General features: G+C 39.2%; 1 protein-coding gene across 1 annotated transcript in view; it reads right to left on the bottom strand.

The window, feature by feature from the left end:
* The window catches only part of LOC104597850 (DNA topoisomerase, type IA, core), an 82,953-nt gene continuing 65,870 nt past the window's right edge, over positions 1–17,083 (bottom strand). The window contains exons 18-23 of the mRNA XM_088903210.1: positions 12,308–12,391; positions 2,171–2,282; positions 1,971–2,060; positions 1,656–1,721; positions 1,463–1,558; positions 1–539 (exon numbers count right to left, since the gene is read on the bottom strand). Coding sequence (XP_088759336.1) covers positions 417–539; positions 1,463–1,558; positions 1,656–1,721; positions 1,971–2,060; positions 2,171–2,282; positions 12,308–12,391 — 571 coding nt within the window. The 3' untranslated portion in view covers positions 1–416. The remainder of the gene's footprint in view (positions 540–1,462; positions 1,559–1,655; positions 1,722–1,970; positions 2,061–2,170; positions 2,283–12,307; positions 12,392–17,083) is intronic.

Raw genomic sequence — 17,083 nt, 5'->3', positions numbered from 1 at the left:
TAACTCAAATTTACCATATCTATTTCATTATTGAAATCAAATTATACATAAACTTTTCAGAATGAGCTATCACATCTTTTCTTCCTGATCCTAAGTTATGTCATTAAAAGTAAAGTACAATCATACAATTGGTTTAACATGCCCAGCATTCTATTTCCTTGCAAAAGTAACATGATACTAAAACGGGCGCAAAGTTGTATACAAAATTGGCTTGGATTTACAACAAAATCAATGATACTATATACATCTCACCCTTCCATTGATGAAAAAATATCCGATTGCCAACTTGAGAGATTGCCTATGCTCAACGCATGATTCAATGGTATAAAAAATGCATGAACCTCCGTCAAGCAATGTGGGCTTAATAAAATGCATATCATCCAAACAAACTACGTACCCACCATTGCTTATCAACTCTAAATAGCTTCCACGGCTTCTTCGACCTTTGGCTTACTCTTGGGCCGGCCACAGCGTTTTGCGTCTTTACTTAATAAAAACTTCAATGCTTTTTCCAGAGTGATGTCCTTTGGATTTGTATTCTGCAACCACAATTTAAAATAACCAAACACAAGAAAAATCAGCTCTTAAAGAGAGAAGTAATAATAGCATGAGCAACAATCATAAAGTAGACATTAAGTGCATTTAGCCCTGACAATGTCTGTAGCAATTCAGCTGCACCGTGAATTCAGATTGTAATTTGATAAGAAACAGGAATGGATGATGATAAAGATTGGATTGTGAAGAGGACATCATAAGAAAAATTGGAAATATCAAAATCATTCGGAACGTTTCTCAGGTTTTAGAGTCCATTATCTTGGACTTGGAGTTGTATGCACAATTAAGCAAGAAAGGAGGAAATATAGATGAAAATTAGTTCCAATTTTCAACCCCAGATTCATGGGACATCAACATCAACCGAGTGGCATGTCTCAGTCTGATTGTCAAGCATGGAAATTGATGCAGAAGGTCAAGGCAATATAAACTCATGATGATATATCCTTTTAACATATATTCTAGCTCATACTCAAATCAACGAGATGGGAATGAAGTCATGACTCATGAGTCAACTTTATGACTCAGAAAGTAGCTACTGTTATAACCACACGCCTCCACAAGCTCAACATGGTGAAAGCATGCAAGTCAGCAAGGTGTTTCATGCTCATCAGCATGATGATTAATTCAGTAATTGCCACATATGAAGGAATGCCGCATAGCCCTAGTTGATGACATAATACTAATTAAATTAGTCAGTTCTACAAAATACTTGTGAATTGTGATAAGCACCTACTAAAGAAAGAGAGAAGAATTAGCATATGGAATTAATTGTGTAGTAGCCCCCATGCAGTATCTTATTGAACAGGCCTTTGTACAAGTTCTGTTCAGTATAATATAATGCACGGCCTTTTCTCCAAAAAAAATAAAAAAAGAACAGAAAAAAGAAATGACAATAGAAGGATATTACCTTAGGCACCGGCGCAATTGTTCGTCGATGTTTAATTGAAAACCCAAATCTTGCAAGTCTTAAATACACTGGTTGGTCATCATCTGGATGGTTCCCCTACAGGAATTAAAATAGAGGAAAATTTTGAACTTAATCAAACTACCCATGAATTGGATATAACTTCATTAACTAATGAATTAGGAGCAAAACTTACCAATAATACAGGATAGCGCAGCAGCTCAAGAGCATGTTCTAAGGTGATGGATTCTACATCCTTTATCTGAAATATATTTTTGTTTCAGATTCCATAGGTAATAATTGTAAAAATTACTATTCTTTCTTAAATGCATTTCATCCTATAAAATGGTTGTAATTGTTTATTAGATGTTGACATGGAAATATGAAACTTTTAACAGACGAAATGTGAACTAAAGAGTTGCAGCTAGTCACATTGATGTTTGTGTCACCTGTTATATTCAATTTAAAACAGAAGGAAATTGTATTGGGCATAAAGAAAGTTGGTATATACCTGGGAAACAGAGGCTCGTTTTGGTACATAACCTTTCCTATCTTCGCCAAGCTGAACATAGAACCCATAAGGACCATTCTTCAAAAGAACCTGAGAAAATGGATTTGTTACATCAGATGACCCACAGTGGTAACAACATCAACAAAACTGTCGTTATTCTCAAAGAATAACTACTGTCAAAACCAAGATGAGACATAGACCTTTTCATTAGAACCAGGGTTAAGACCAAGCAATTTTGGCTCAGCAAACATGTCTTGCTTCTGAGGAGTAACCTCCTCTTCATCATCTCCATATATCATCTTAGCAATGTACCTGTATCACCAGTACACATAACTCAGCTACTTAAATAAAGGGGGGAAAATAAGGAACAGAACATTCATCAAGAGGGATTCTTACCCGGACAAGGCATTTATTTCAGTAACTAAACTATCAAAAAAATGATGTGGCATAATTCTCCAGCCCATCAAATTATCCTTTTTTTTTTAATTTAAGCACTAGGGACCAAAAACCCTAAAATTTTAGTTTTAAAAAACCATTCCCAACTTTACCCTTGCCCAAAATGAACTATCTGATGATGAATCCATTGGTCTTGGATTTCATTTGAACAATATGTTTATCCTGAAACATCAGGATCAATTCCAGAAACATCAGGAACAAAGGAGAAAAATGATAAGTTGCCCACTAACTTGGGAAGGGATTCAAAGGAAGGTGTCAGATTTCTACAAGGGATTCAAAGAGAGGTCGAGATTGAAGAAATCAAAGCACTAAAAAAGATAAATGGGGACAAAGCCCCAGGGCTGGATGGGTTCAACTTCAATTTTATTAAGGCTGGTTGGATCTTCTTGGAGGGAGATTTCTTTCAGATGATCCAGGAGTTTTGTACTTTAAAAAATCTCGACAAAAGAGTTAACGCAACTTTCATTACTTTGATTCAAAAGAAAAATGGAGTATTGAATATAAAAGATTTCAGACCAATAAGCCTGATCAGTAGCCCTTACAAATTACTATCTAAGGTGCTATCTAGGAGATTAAGGAGAGTTGTTCATGAGGTGATGGGAGAACCCCAAATGGCATTTGTGGAAAGTAGGCAAATATTGGATGGGGTATTGGTGGTCAGTGAATGTATTGACTCTAGACTAAGTAGTGGAAGCCTGGGTCTGGTGTTCAAAATTGACATTGAGAAAGCCTATGATCATGTAGAGTGGGTTTTCTTGGAAAAAATGCAGAGTAATGGGGTTTGGGGAGAAGTGGAGAAGTTGGATGTATGCATGTGTCTCGTCTGTCCTTTCCCTTTACTTCTCAATGGAGTTTCTTAGGAGTTTTTTCATGCTTATAGAAGACTTGGACAAGGGAATCCAGTTTCCCTGTTGTTGTTTGTATTGGTCATGGAAGTACTAATGATTTAAAAGGCGTGCCTAGGGGCACAGCAAGGCGCATTTTAGGGTACATGCCTCGCCTAGTGTTAACATGGACTTGTTTGGGCTTGCCTCGAGGGGTGTGGCACAAAAGCGGCTGGTAGAATCAGGAATGTAATATGTTTTACATCACTAGCTACTTGAAGTAATGCAATTGAGGAGAAAAAGAGATTGTGGGTTTTACATGCTTGAAAATGTTTTATATGTTTGATTTTATTTTTAAATTTTCATTTGAATACACTTTACATGTTATGTTTATGTATTTAAATTTTAGATAATAGGTTTTTTAAAACATTTATTTTAAAATTTAAGTTTATATTTTTATTAATGTTATGTTTAATATTTTTTTGATTTTTTTGGCATTTTTTTTAATTTTCTGACTTTTTTTTTGATATTTTAGCTTTTTTTCTTTTTTGTATTTTTGTGCTTGCTTTAGGTGCTGAATCTCAGGGTTATATTGGCTAACTTTGAGATGCTTACAGGTCTGAAAGTTAACCTAGCTAAGAGCAGATAATTGGGGTGGGGGATGTAAGGAGGAAGGAGGGGAGCTACCTTAGCCTTATTTGGCTCTTCAAGTAGGGTCTAAAGCTGCTGCAGCAGGAATATGGAGGCCAGTAATAGAAAGAGTGAAGAAGAGGCTGGAGAGTTGGAAAGCAAAATATCTTTCTTTGGGGGGCAGAATTACACTGGTTAGGAGTATTCTATCTAGCCTACTGATAGAATACTATCTATATCGAAGATTCCATTTGGTGAAGTGGGACAGGGTATGTAAGCCGAAAATTCCAGCAAAGGTGGTGGAAAAAATTGAGAAGCTTCAGAGGGATTTTTTTGTGGGAAGGGGTAGGGGGAGCTAAAAAGTTCCATTTGGTGAAGTGGGACAGGGTATGTAAGCCGAAAAAAGGTGGGTTGGGTATTCGAAGGATCAAAATTTTCAATAAGGCCCTGTTGGACAAGTCGTTGTGGAGATTTAGGCTGGAAAGGGAGAGGGAGACTCTTTGGAGGAGGGTTGTAGTTGGGAAGTACAGGCTGGTGAGGTTCGGGTGGGAGTCAAGAGAGGTTTCTAACTCTTATGGGGTGAGTGTCTGGAAAGGGATAATGCTGTTCAATCAAGAGTTCAAAGCTTTAGTTAGCTTCAAGGTGGGTGATGGGTCAAGGATTAGATTTTGGAAGGACGAGTGGTGTGAAGTAGGGAAGCTGTGTGAAGTGTGCCTGAAACTATACAGGTTGACCCTTGACCAATCATCATATTAAAGTTGATTAATGCTTTCAATTGGGTGGAGATTAGATTGTTTGGCCCCAAATCCAGTAGACCCCGGCTGGATCAAGAGATACATGAATGCATTCAGCTGCTGGAAAAATTACAGAAAGTTAAGGTGTCACCCTCCTCGAGGGATGGGCTGTGGTGGAAAGAGTGTAAGAACGGGGTGTTCACTGTGAAATCCTTCTACTTGGCTCTGGTAAAGGGTCAGCTGGCCTCAGATTATATGGGAGGGGTCTGGGAGAATCCCATTCCACCAAGAGTGGAAGCTTTTGCTTGGTTGGTTGCCTTGGATAGTATTCTACCAGTAAACCACTTGAAAAGTAGAGGATTCTGTTCAGCAAACATCTGTGTTATGTGCTGCTCGGATGAAGAGACTGTCTTACACTTATTCTTTTCTTGTAAGATGGCAAACATCATTTGGAAATTCTATTCCTCTTTATTCGGGCAAAGAGTATTTCAGCCAAGTTCAACAGCAGAAATTTTCTCCGCTTGGCCAGGATTTGGGGGAAGTAGGAAAGCAAGGATAACATGGAGCTGCATTCCCTTTGCTGTGTGCTGGACCATGTGGAATGAAAGAAAGAAAAGGATTTTTTAAGATAAATATAAAATACTGAAACTATGGTGGCTCTGATGGGGAAACTAGTAGCAGATTGAGTCTGAGTGCTACCAGATTTCGATCAAGTCAGCAGACCAGACTTGGGGGAGGATCTCTGGAATGTGCTTGAAATTCAATTATTGTAATTTGTTTTAGACTGTGTTTTTTATATCAGTGTTTTGTTTTGCAAGCTAGGTGCCATCTTGCCACCTACTGGACTATATCTTTCTTCTTATTTAATAAATTTTCATTTTACGAATTCTGGGTTAGACCCATTCCCCCAAAGATTGCTGTGTTTTTTGGGAAGAGTAGTCGATCAAGACTACAACCAGTCTTGAATTCAAAAGAAAAGAAAGAAGAAATTTCAGAAGAGAAGAAGAGAGGGAGAAAAGAAGAAGCACACGAAGAGATTTTAAAAAGAGAGAGAGGGTTGATCAGTTGATCTGCCAACCCACTCTTAATATTTATATATGTAGACTAATTGTAAAAGGGCTGAATTGCCCTTATTGCTTACATGGCAAATAAACTAATAAGAAAGCTGAAATAACAAGCTATAATAACAAACTGAAATAACTACCAACTAACACTGACATAACTAACAAAAAATAAGCTGCCATACTAACACAGTGGGGACCACAGCAGTGGGGTCCACATCAGTGTTCTCTACAGGAAGTTTTTTTTATGGTAAGATTAATACCTTGGAAAACCTGCAAAAGAAGAGACCAAAATGGTGCTTATCCCCAAATTGGTGTGTTCCTTGTAAAACTCAGAATGAGGACTGTCACCACTTACTGATCTCTTGCCCCTTTGCTGCAGCTTTTTGGAATTGGATTTTTATGTTGTTTGAGTGTAGGTGGAACCTGCCATCTGATACTAGCTTGCTGTTTAGTCCGTCTACCTTTGTATGGCATACAAAGAGAGGGAGAATTATGTGGAAGTGCATAAGAGCAACTTTGTTGTGGACTGTTTGGGAAGAAAGGAACACCAGAATTTTTTTGTGAAAAAGAAAGGAGTTTCTCGGAAGTTAAAGAATGTATTTTGACAAGGGCATCAGTGGCTGAAAACTCTAAATCTCTTCGATGCGTACTCTTTCGATGACCTGTGGAGAAACTGGTTAGCAGTGGCTAACACTTCTACTAGGAATGACAGATATGTGGTTGAATGGATGCCACCTGGGGAGGAGTTTATTAAGCTGAACTTTGATGGGAGTAGCCAAGATAACCCAGGACCTTCAGGTATAGGAGGAGTGCTGAGAAACAGAGACAGTAGTATTATATCTTTGTATTCAGGTCCTGCAGGTGTGGGAGACTCTATAAGGGCCGAATTCCTTGCACACTTGCTGCTGTGCAAGGAATTCAGCTCACAAACCAGCTAGGAATAGAGCATCTGATTATTGAAGAGGACTCCCAGGTGATAGTGGGTTGGTTGCAGGATCCGGACTCGTGATCTGGGGCTATAGAGGTCTTCTCAAAAAGGTTAAATGGATATGGCAATCAGAGTTCAGTGGGTAGGCAGATCAGCAAACTCAATGGCTGGTTCACTTGCAAAACAGGGGGTTTATCGGGCTACTTTATTTTGGGCTTTTGTGTAATTTCTTTTGAACTTATAATTCTGTAACTAGTTTTAAAGGAAAGGTTGCACCTCATGCCTTTCCATGGGTTGCCTGTAACTCTTATTTGCTGGTTTAATAAAATCTTACTCATTCATAAAAAAAAAGAAATTCATTTTACTCTTCAAAAAAAAGGCCAGTCTTCTGGAACCACACATAGTGATACTCCAACACAGAGCCCTGATTTTGAAGCCAAAGTAGCAAAACTTATTGAGCTTGGATTCAAGAGAGATGCAGTAATACAGGCTTTCAAATTTTTTGATGGTAATGGAGAACAAGCATCTGGGTAATTTTTTGGGGGCTAACAAACAACAATGTATTTCTAAATGCCTTTTATTCTTTTTCCTGCAGAAGTCGTGTAGTTTAACAATAAATTTGCATATGAAGTCAATTCAGTTAGGCTGGTTTTTGGTTTTTCCATGGTAGCTAAGAATGAGAACTGGAGTTCTTTTCTTTTTTCTTTCTTTTAGAAAGGGTCAATTAAAATCCCTTATCTTCCTAGAAAGTAGAAAGTCGCATTTACTATTCTCAGGATGGAAAGTTAAATCAATCTCTTGATAATTTAGTGAGTTAGGGACAGGAAGAAATTGAGAATATAAATAGGGTGGTCAATGGGTCAATTTGATATGGCACACCACTACGGATGATATAATTTGACATAGCCACACCACATTTTGCACATCAAGAAAATTCTTATTTGGGGTAGGGCTACAAACAGATCCAAAAGTAGACCCTTATTTGATTCATTTGTATTTAAAATAAAAAAAAATATGTTTATACTGAAATTTTGATTTTTTAGGCAGAAAACTATCACTGAATAAGTAATCCCTGTAAGCGCCAGATTTAGCTAGACTGTCAGCTTCTGAGTTTAGTTCCCTTGGAACCCAGCCCACGTAAGCATTCAAGGAGGAGAGGATGTCTCTCGCTTCAGCCAAGTAGTGAGCTAAGGCCCAAGGCCCACTGTCAGGATTAGTGAGCCAATTAATGGTATTGGCTGAATCTCCTTTAATGGTACGATTTAATAAACCCAGGTCTCTTGCAATCCTGATGCCGGTTAAAGCTGCCATGACTTCAGCCTTTGTTGAGGAAACTATCCCAATTGGCCCACTAAAAGCCCAACTGATAGTACCATCTCTTCTTCGAATTACGCCTCCAATACCCGCCACTGCACCTGGGTTTCCGAAAGCACTCTCCTCAAAGTACAAACTTGTCTCCCCTTCCTCGGCAAATCTGAAACTGTGGGAAGTGCTGAGGTGTATGTGATTAGAGTAAAGAAAATTTACGGCATTTCTTTGGAGGTCAGCAAATGTGACACCTCTGAAATAATTTGAGCTGGAAGTCCACAGGAAGCATCCGTAACAGATTAGAGAAATAATCTCCTCACAGTTTTTTGTTCTATTGGTAAACACCCGATTATTTCTCTCTTCCCAAATGCTCCAAAAAATAGCATGTGCATCAGATTGCCATAAAGTTCCTCTTTTGCTTACACCTCTTCCTGACCATTGTCCTAAGAATTCAACCACATGTTCTGGGAAAACCCAATTGTATTCAAATAATGTTAGGAAAAAGTTCCAAAATTTTCTAGTTTCCTCACAGTGAAGCAGGATGTGGTTGGCAGATTCCCCGGCTTTAAGGCAGAAACAACAGACATGAGGGGATAGGTAAGGCCTTCCATGGTTCTTTTTTCTGAAGGAGATCATAAGTGTTGATTTTTTTTTAAGCTGGCCTCCCACACAAAAAAAAAAAAAAAACAGACCCTGAAAGGGATACGAGCACACCAAGTTCTCTTGTAGGGGTACTGATCAGTGATTTGTTCTTCCCTAACTAAAGCCTTGAAGCAAGGTTTGATTGAAAACTTAGCAGATGGGTGAAGGGTCCACACACGAAGGTCAGGGGAATTTCGGGAGAGGTATACCTCTCTCAGGGTGTGCAAGAAGTTAGTGATTTCACTAAGTTCCAGGTCCCTTAGTGGTCTCTTAAGAGTTAGGTTCCAATTGAAGTAAAGGGGGGAGGGGGGTAAAACCTGGGATATGGAAGCTTCTTGGTTTGAGGTAAGGCTGAAAAGGCGAGGGAAGGAGTTGGCCAAGGTTGAGTTACCCCACCAAAGATCAGTCCAGAACTTAATTCTATCGCCTTTGCCCACCTTACATATGATAAAAGAGATTAAAAAAGTGTAAGTCGAGGTTATACCTTTCCAAGGGTGGGTCTCTTTGACCCGATTCAAGTGAAGCTTGTTATCCCAACCATTGGCGTGCTTCCCGTATTTGCTAGTGATTACAGCAGTCCATAGCGCACTTGGTTCTAGAGGGAATCGCCACAACCATTTATTGAGAAGAGCTGTGTTTCTTTCTTTCAAGTAACCTACTCCCAACCCACCACCCTCCTTTGGTTTGCAGACCTGAGACCACCTCACAAGGTGAGGGCCCCTTTCCTCACCTCCTTCCCAAATAAAATTTCTCTGAAGCTTTTCTAACTGAATAGCAAATAGAAAGGTAGTAGGTGGGTAGGTTTTCCAAAGAGGCTCTAATGAGAGTAAGTCTCCCCCTTTGGACAGGTAGTTCCTTTTCCATGAGGCTAACTTCTCACATTTTTCTAGTATTGGTTCCCAAAAACTTTGATTTCTCGGATTCCCTCCAAGAGGCATCTCCAGATAGGAGAAGGGGAGATTCTCTGCTTTGCATTCCAAGATCTCTGTGAAGGCATTCAAGAAATGTGCACCATCTAGATTTAGGCCAACGATACTACTCTTAGAGAAGTTGACTTGCAGTCCAGAAATCCATTCAAAGTAGGTGATGACCCTTTTCAGATTTGAAACGATTTCTTCATCAGCCTCTAGGAAAAGGACAGTGACGTCGGCGAACTAGAGATGTGAAATCTGAGTGGCTTCCCGTCCGACTTCAAAACCTATCAATAGGCCCAGAGAAATAGCCTTATTCACCAGTTAGCTAAAAATTTCTGTGACATGAGTAAAAAGCAATGGGGAGAGGGGGCAGCCTTGACTTAACCTCTGCTGGCATTAAAATATCCTTTTGGTTGCCTGTTAATTAGTAATGAGAACCAGGTAGAACTTATACATCCCTAAACCCACTTAATCCACTTTCTTCCAAACCCCATTAGCCTCATAGTTTCCATGAGACACTCCCAGTCTACTTTGTCGTATGCTTTTTCCAAGTCGAGTTCCATAATCACACCTGGTTTGCCATTCAGCTTCCTCTCTTCTACGCATCCATTTGCTATTAGGATGCTGTCAACAATTTGTCACTTTTTGACGAATGCAAATTGATTTGGGGAAATGATTTCACCTAAAACTTTCTTTAGTCTTTCAGCTAGAACCTTTGCTAAAATTTTGCACACTCCCAATCAAGCTGATAGGTCTGAAGTCTTTTACTTCTAAAGTACCCTTTCTCTTGGGAATCAAACATATGAAGTTAGAGTTATTTCCTTTGTTGACAATGGCTGAATGATAGAAATCATTGAACACCTGTATCAAATCTGAACCGATAAAACTCCAGCAAATCTGATAAAAGAAAATTGGGAATCCATCGGGGCCAGGGGCTCTATCTCCCAAAGGCTTAAAATATGTTTATACTGAAAGCCAAAGATCTTATCTTTTCAATGCAATGAAATAAAAGACATGATCCCTCTTTTATCCATGCATTTACAATCTGTGAATCCCATCCTGCCTCCACTCAATGTAGTACCAATGAAGGTCACAGTTTTAAACTGTATATTGGAATCAAGATCTCGACTTGGATTGAATCCCCTGAACTTATCTCTGAATCATTGTTTGGTTTCCAGAACTTCAAAATCTCATATCCAGTCAATAGTCAATGTTGACAAATTGAGCATAGCAGGCACACTAAAATCAGTGGTTTTCTGGTACCTTTCGGCAAGAAAGAAATGCACGAGTCTTCAAGAGCAAGATAAGTTCTGTTGTTTCTATTTATCAGAAAATTTTGGGAAACATGTTCTCTTGGTTGGCTGGTCACAGGTTGTTTAAGGGTGTAGATTTTGAATACCTTTTTGTACAGGATAATCTTTTTATATAGCAGGGTGGGGGTCAAGGTTAGATGGAACAGATTTTCTTGGTTCCTCAGTACATCATCTTGCTTTACATTCTCTTGGTTGGCTGGTCACAGGTTGTTTAAGGGTGTAGATTTTGAATCCCTTTTTGTACAGGATAATCTTTTTATATAGCAGGGTGGGGATCAAGGTTAGATGGAACAGCTTTTCTTGGTTCCTCAGTACATCATCTTGCTTTACATTTTTTTTGTTCATACTAATACAACGATACTTTACCTTTTTCAGAAAAAAAAAAATCAGGATAAAAAAGGAGTGATCTTGAAGAAGTGGTATGTTGAGTGTATTCAAAATCAATTAGGACCAAGCCCTTTAAACTTTCTTTTACTTTATTTCTGATCGTTTTTGGAACCCAAATGTAATTCCATGTGGAGGAAAGCCACCTCCAATTTTATAAAACAAAGAAATCAAATTTAAACCCAAAAGGTGCAAGGGGCTAAAACCTTCCAACCCTTAAAATAAAATGAAAGCACAAGAAAGCCTCAGGAGTCAGGGGGCATTGACCTGACTCCTAACTGGCATATAAAAGCAAAAGGATAAAATAAAATAAATAAAAGTATAATAACAGCAAACCAAATAAAAGTCTGGCCTGACACCATTATCTCACCCTTTCTTTTAGTATCTTTATCAAGATATGATGTCTTAAAGACCATCAGGTTGTGGACATTGTTTGCTTAAGATTTATGTTCCAGGGGAATGTTGAACTTAAATGTTTCAAGAATTGGAATTCTAAAACACATCCATCCCACCCTGTGGTGCACTGAGAGGGGGTGGGGTTCTAAGGGAGCTGGCCTACAGAAATTCTAGACACACTTGGCCTTTATTAGAACGTGGCAATAACCACTTTCATTGAATGGACCAGACTTTCATATATACGAGCAGAAACCTCCAAAATTACTAAACCATGTTTAGAATTACAAGGTTTCACTGCTCGTGAAAAAAAAAACATAAAACCGTCAGGATGTTCAAAAGTCTAAAATGTTAAAACAACATATGCATTAAATATGACATGGATGTTATCCATGTGGCTAATATCTCAATATCTCACATCCTGGACCTATAGCACCACTTCAGTTTGAAAGTTTGACACCAGAAAAGACAAAAAATTTATCAACTGCCAACAATGAATCAAAGAATCAAAATGTACATTATAAGTTTGCTACAGAAGGCAATATGGTGGTGCCATGTTATCCTCAAATTTTATCATTTAGTTTCTGAAACCTATAACAGATTATATCATAGGCTGTAAAACTAAAATATTCAGATCGAAGAAAGAAAAAAAAAGACAATTATCAGTAAAAGCATCAGAACATACTGAAGTGTCAGAAAATGCAAGGTTTAAATTGGATAAACGAAGTTCTGTCTTTTCAAACTTACTTGCATTTAGGGTGTTGATCACAACCAATAAAATAGCCTTCACCGAACCTACTCACCTTGAAGACCAAAGTGCCTGTCAAACAACTTCAGAGAGTTTATAGCAAAGGTTACATAAAGAATTTAAGTTTTGAAGCATAAATAGTTGGTTAGATAACTTAATACAACAGAAACATATAATAAAATTAACTATAAACTACAAATACCACCAATTCAAACCCTAAATGACTGAATTTGTAACTGCTTAAACATTAGATAAAATAAAGTATCAAACAAAAAAACTCCAGCAATAGAACAGGCAAATATACAAGAAAAAAAAAGCGAAACACTGTTCATGTTCAAAACTCTCAAGCTTGATAGCATTAACCTATAATGCAAGCCTTCCCTACTTGGTTCATGTTGTCTTTTATGAAGTGTAAATAGACTGGGCCGAATGGACCCTAACAGCTGCTTGTGTGATATCCTTTATTTTTATCTTTTATTTTATGTTGATGGGCCTCACTTAATGGGCCTATTATTTGTTCTTGTTTTATTTTCTATATGTAATTGCCAAGCTGGCCGCCCACTTAAGGGCATACTTGTCATCATTAATTTTTGGAGATTAATAAAATAGGGTTAGAGGAGAAGGGTGAATCATTCGACTTCTTCTTCTCTTACCTCTTCTCTTCGACATACACAGCTCTTGCACTACTATTCAGATCTGATTTGCACTGTTAATTACTGATTTTAAACCTGATATTAGAAGACTGATTCACATCTTGGTATCAGAGCAGGTACAGTTCTTCTTTCTTCCTTTTTCTTTGTTGCTGTACACTCTAAAATCAAGAGAGCGTATGGAGAGATAGGTTCTCTATAGTATAGAGATCACTTGCCCAGTTGGTAGAAGGTTTTAGAGATTTAAGTTCTGGCCGAATTTTGCCAAGAAGTGATGCTGTTTTGCTGCTGCCCGAAACCCTAGCCAACTAGAGATTTTCGAGGTTACCAGGAAAGGTGAAGCTTGGGTGTGGCGCTCTGTGCTTGGAAGGTGTCTTGTGACTACTAAAGGAGGGCGGTTCAAGTTAGGAAGAGTTTGGGTCAGTCTGGTTGGTGCGACACCATCTTCTCTCTTCCTCCCATCTGCTGGACGGAGCAAAACCCTAGTTTTTCAAGCACCCTATTTCTGGTTTGACTTCAAGTAAGTTTGCATAGTTAAAATTTCAGTTCTTTGATTTCCGTTTGATTAATGGAGACATACGGAAGTGAGTTCAAGCAGGTGCCGGTTTCTGGACCTACTCCAGTAGATTCCGTTTTGACTGGTGTTACCACGATTAAGCTAGATGGGACGAACTATCTTGCCTGGGCACAGTCTATAAAAATTTATGTTTGTAGTAGAGGAAAACTTGGGTATCTCATAGGCAACAAGATGAAACCCGAAGAGACAGATCCTGAATTTGAGAGATGGATGCAAGAGAACTATACCGTTATAGGATGGTTAGTTAACTCTATGCAACCTCATATAAGCCAGCACTATCTCTGGATGTCTTCTGCTAAGGAGATATGGGACAGTGTAACTGAGACTTATTCACAGAAATTGAATGTAACCCGAGCGCACAAATTGAAAAGTGATGTGAAGAACCTGAGACAGGGGGAGAAGAGTGTAGTAATCTACTACTCTATACTAAAATCCCTATGGCAGGAAATTGATGTTATCGAAACTGTGGTATGGGAGAGTAAAAAGGATGTTGAAATGTACAGAAAGTTGGTGGAGAGAAATAGGGTGTTCGAGTTTCTCACTAGACTCAACCCTGAGTTTGATATTATCAAACAGAATATTTTGGCCAGAGATGAGGTTACTCTATCACAGGCATATGCCATGATAAGTAGTGAAGAAAGTAGACGACAAGTTCAGTTGCAGAGTCCACCTACAAAACGCTTTGCACATGCAGGAATAAAATCTAAGGGGCCTACTGAAAAGGGGGAGCAGGTGTGTGAATATTGCAAGAAACCACGACATACCAAGGACACCTGCTGGAAACTTCACCCTGGACTACTCCCTGAGAGGTTTAAGAACAATCCTAAGAAGGGCAGTCAAGCGGGAAAACTCAAGACTGCTAATGCTGCTACAGTACCTGAAAGGGGAAGTAAGGAGAGTGAGAAAACATCAACCATTGGGCAGTTGGCTACAATGAAGTTAGACTTTAAGAAGTATGGGAGGCTCCTAAATCACCTGGAAGCTACAATTTCTTCAGCCCACCCTTCCAACAGTACATCCTCTTCATCGGCTTTTGCTCACTCAGGTACATATGCCTCAGCAATTCACGCTTCAGTTTCAGGTAATCATAAACTCCCTTGGATTATAGATTCCGGTGCATCAGACCATATGACCAGCCTATCTAACCTTTTTTGTTCATATCATCTCCTCTCTGGGAAAGAGAAAATGTCCCTTGCCGATGGGTCACTTGCCCCCATCTCTGGTAAAGGAGATATAAAGACCTCTGACACCCTGTTCTTATCTTTTGTTCTCCATGTTCCTAAGCTTAACACAAACCTTTTATCTATTAGTAGCTTAACAAAGTCCATGAACTGCAGCATAACCTTCTTTCCCACTCATTGTGTTTTTTAGGACCTGCAGTCTTAGAGGATGATTGGGAGTGGCCATGAGGCGAATGGAATATACCCGTTGGACACACCAGATCAAGCCTTGGGACCACCTCATGGAGTTGCTTTAGAGTGTGTCAGTCTGTTAACAAAATTTTGTTATGTCATTTTCGGTTTGGTCATTTGTCTTTTTCTACTTTAAGTCATCTGTTCCCAGATATGTTTAAAGGAGTGCCTTTATCTAGTCTTCATTGTGAGTCATGTGAGCTAGCAAAGCATTGTAGACAATCCTATTCAATCAGTAATAAAAGATCTCTTTCTCCTTTCCATATTGTTCACTCTGATGTGTGAGGGTCATATCACATGCCAACCATGGGGGGCTACAGGTATTTTATCCTTTTTATTGATGATTATTCTCGTTATACTTCGATTTATCTCATGAAATCCCGGAATGAAGTACCAATTATTGTGAAAAATTTTCATGAACTCATCCTCACCCAGTTTAATACCCGTATCAAAATATTCCGCTCTGACAATGCTAAGGAGTATTTTGAAAAAACCCTCTCCACCTATCTTGAAACTTTTGGGGTTATTCATCAAAGTTCTTGTTCCTACACTCCACAACAAAACGGGGTGGCGGAAAGAAAGAACAGACATGTGGTTGAGGTTGCCAGATCCCTTTTATTTGCATCCCATGTTCCTGTAAGGTTTTGGGGAGATGTTGTTCATACTGCTACCTACCTAATTAACCGTATGCCCTCCAGGGTCCTTGGCTTTAAAACCCCCTTTAGTCTTCTCTTCTCGGATGAGGATCTCTTTTCTCTCCCTCTCCGTGTATTTGGGAGTACTTGTTATGTGCATATTCATAGTCACCAAAGGCATAAATTTGAACCTAAGGCTTATAAGTGTGTGTTTCTGGAATATGCCTCTACACAAAAGGGTTATTGTTGTTTTGATCCAGTTCATGGCACCCGCTTTGTATCTCGGGATGTCACCTTTGCAAAGTTGACTCCTTTCTTTAGTAATCCTCCTGAGGGGGAGACATCTGATGAACCCTTTGCTATGTCTCCAGTTGTTCTTCTTCCCATCCCTTGTGAGTTTGATCATGGGGTGTCCACCTCTTCCACTGGACCCACCCCTGATCCTCCTCTTGCTTCTGATCCTACTCTCCAAAGGTGTTACCAAAGAGGGAGATTCAGACATATGCAGGTTGTTTCCACTCCTTCAGAAGAGCATCTTGCCACTCCCACAGTTCCTGAGGAAACAGGTCAGCCCTCTATCGACCCACCTTCGACCGTCCCTGACCTTGACCTTCCTATTGCTCTTCGCAAGGGCAAGCGGAAGTGTACAACCCATTGCATCTCCAAACATTTATCTTACAGCCTTCTCTCTCCTTCCTACTACTCCTTTCTTGCTTCTGTTTCTTCACATGTGATACCCAAGTCTGTACCAGAAGCATTATCTCAACCCGAATGGAGGGATGCTATGATGACTGAACTTGAAGCATTATATAAGAACCATACCTGGGATATTGTGGACTTGCCGGAAGGGAAGGAACTAGTGGAATGTAAATGGGTGTTTACCATTAAATATCACTTTGATGGCTCAGTTGAGAGGTATAAGGCTAGGTTGGTTGCCAAGGGTTACACCCAAATGTATGGCATTGACTATCTTGAGACCTTTGCTCTTGTAGCTAAGATGACTTCAGTCAGGGTCTTGCTTTCTCTAGCAGCTACCTTTGACTGGCCCCTACACTAGTTTGATGTTAAAAATGCTTTTTTGAATGGAGATCTGCATGAAGAAGTCTATATGTCTCTACCTCCAGGGGTGTATGGGAAAGAAATGAAAGGCAAGGTGTGTAAACTACACAAATCCATTTATGGTCTTAAACAATCTCCTCAGGCTTGGTTTGAGAGATTTCGGGCTACTCTTGTCTCCTTTGGCTACATTCAAACACAATCTGATCATACATTGTTCTTGAAGAGAAATAACACTCCGGTGACCTTCTTGATTGTTTATGTTGATGATATTGTGGTCACGGGTAATGACATTGAAGAGGCCAGAAAACTAAAAGGATTTCTCAATTCTGAATTTGAAATCAAAGACTTGGGAGACCTTCGGTATTTCTTGGGCATTGAAGTTGCTTGGTCTAAGGACGGTATTTTCATATCTCAACGCAAATATGTCCTTGATCTTCTTGCT

The sequence above is a fragment of the Nelumbo nucifera genome, chromosome 4 (assembly GCF_055504915.1).
Source record: "Nelumbo nucifera cultivar China Antique chromosome 4, China Antique-T2T, whole genome shotgun sequence".
NCBI lineage: Eukaryota > Viridiplantae > Streptophyta > Magnoliopsida > Proteales > Nelumbonaceae > Nelumbo > Nelumbo nucifera.
The sequence above is the reverse complement of the archived record's forward strand: the minus strand, read 5'-3'. Positions and strand labels throughout refer to the sequence as shown.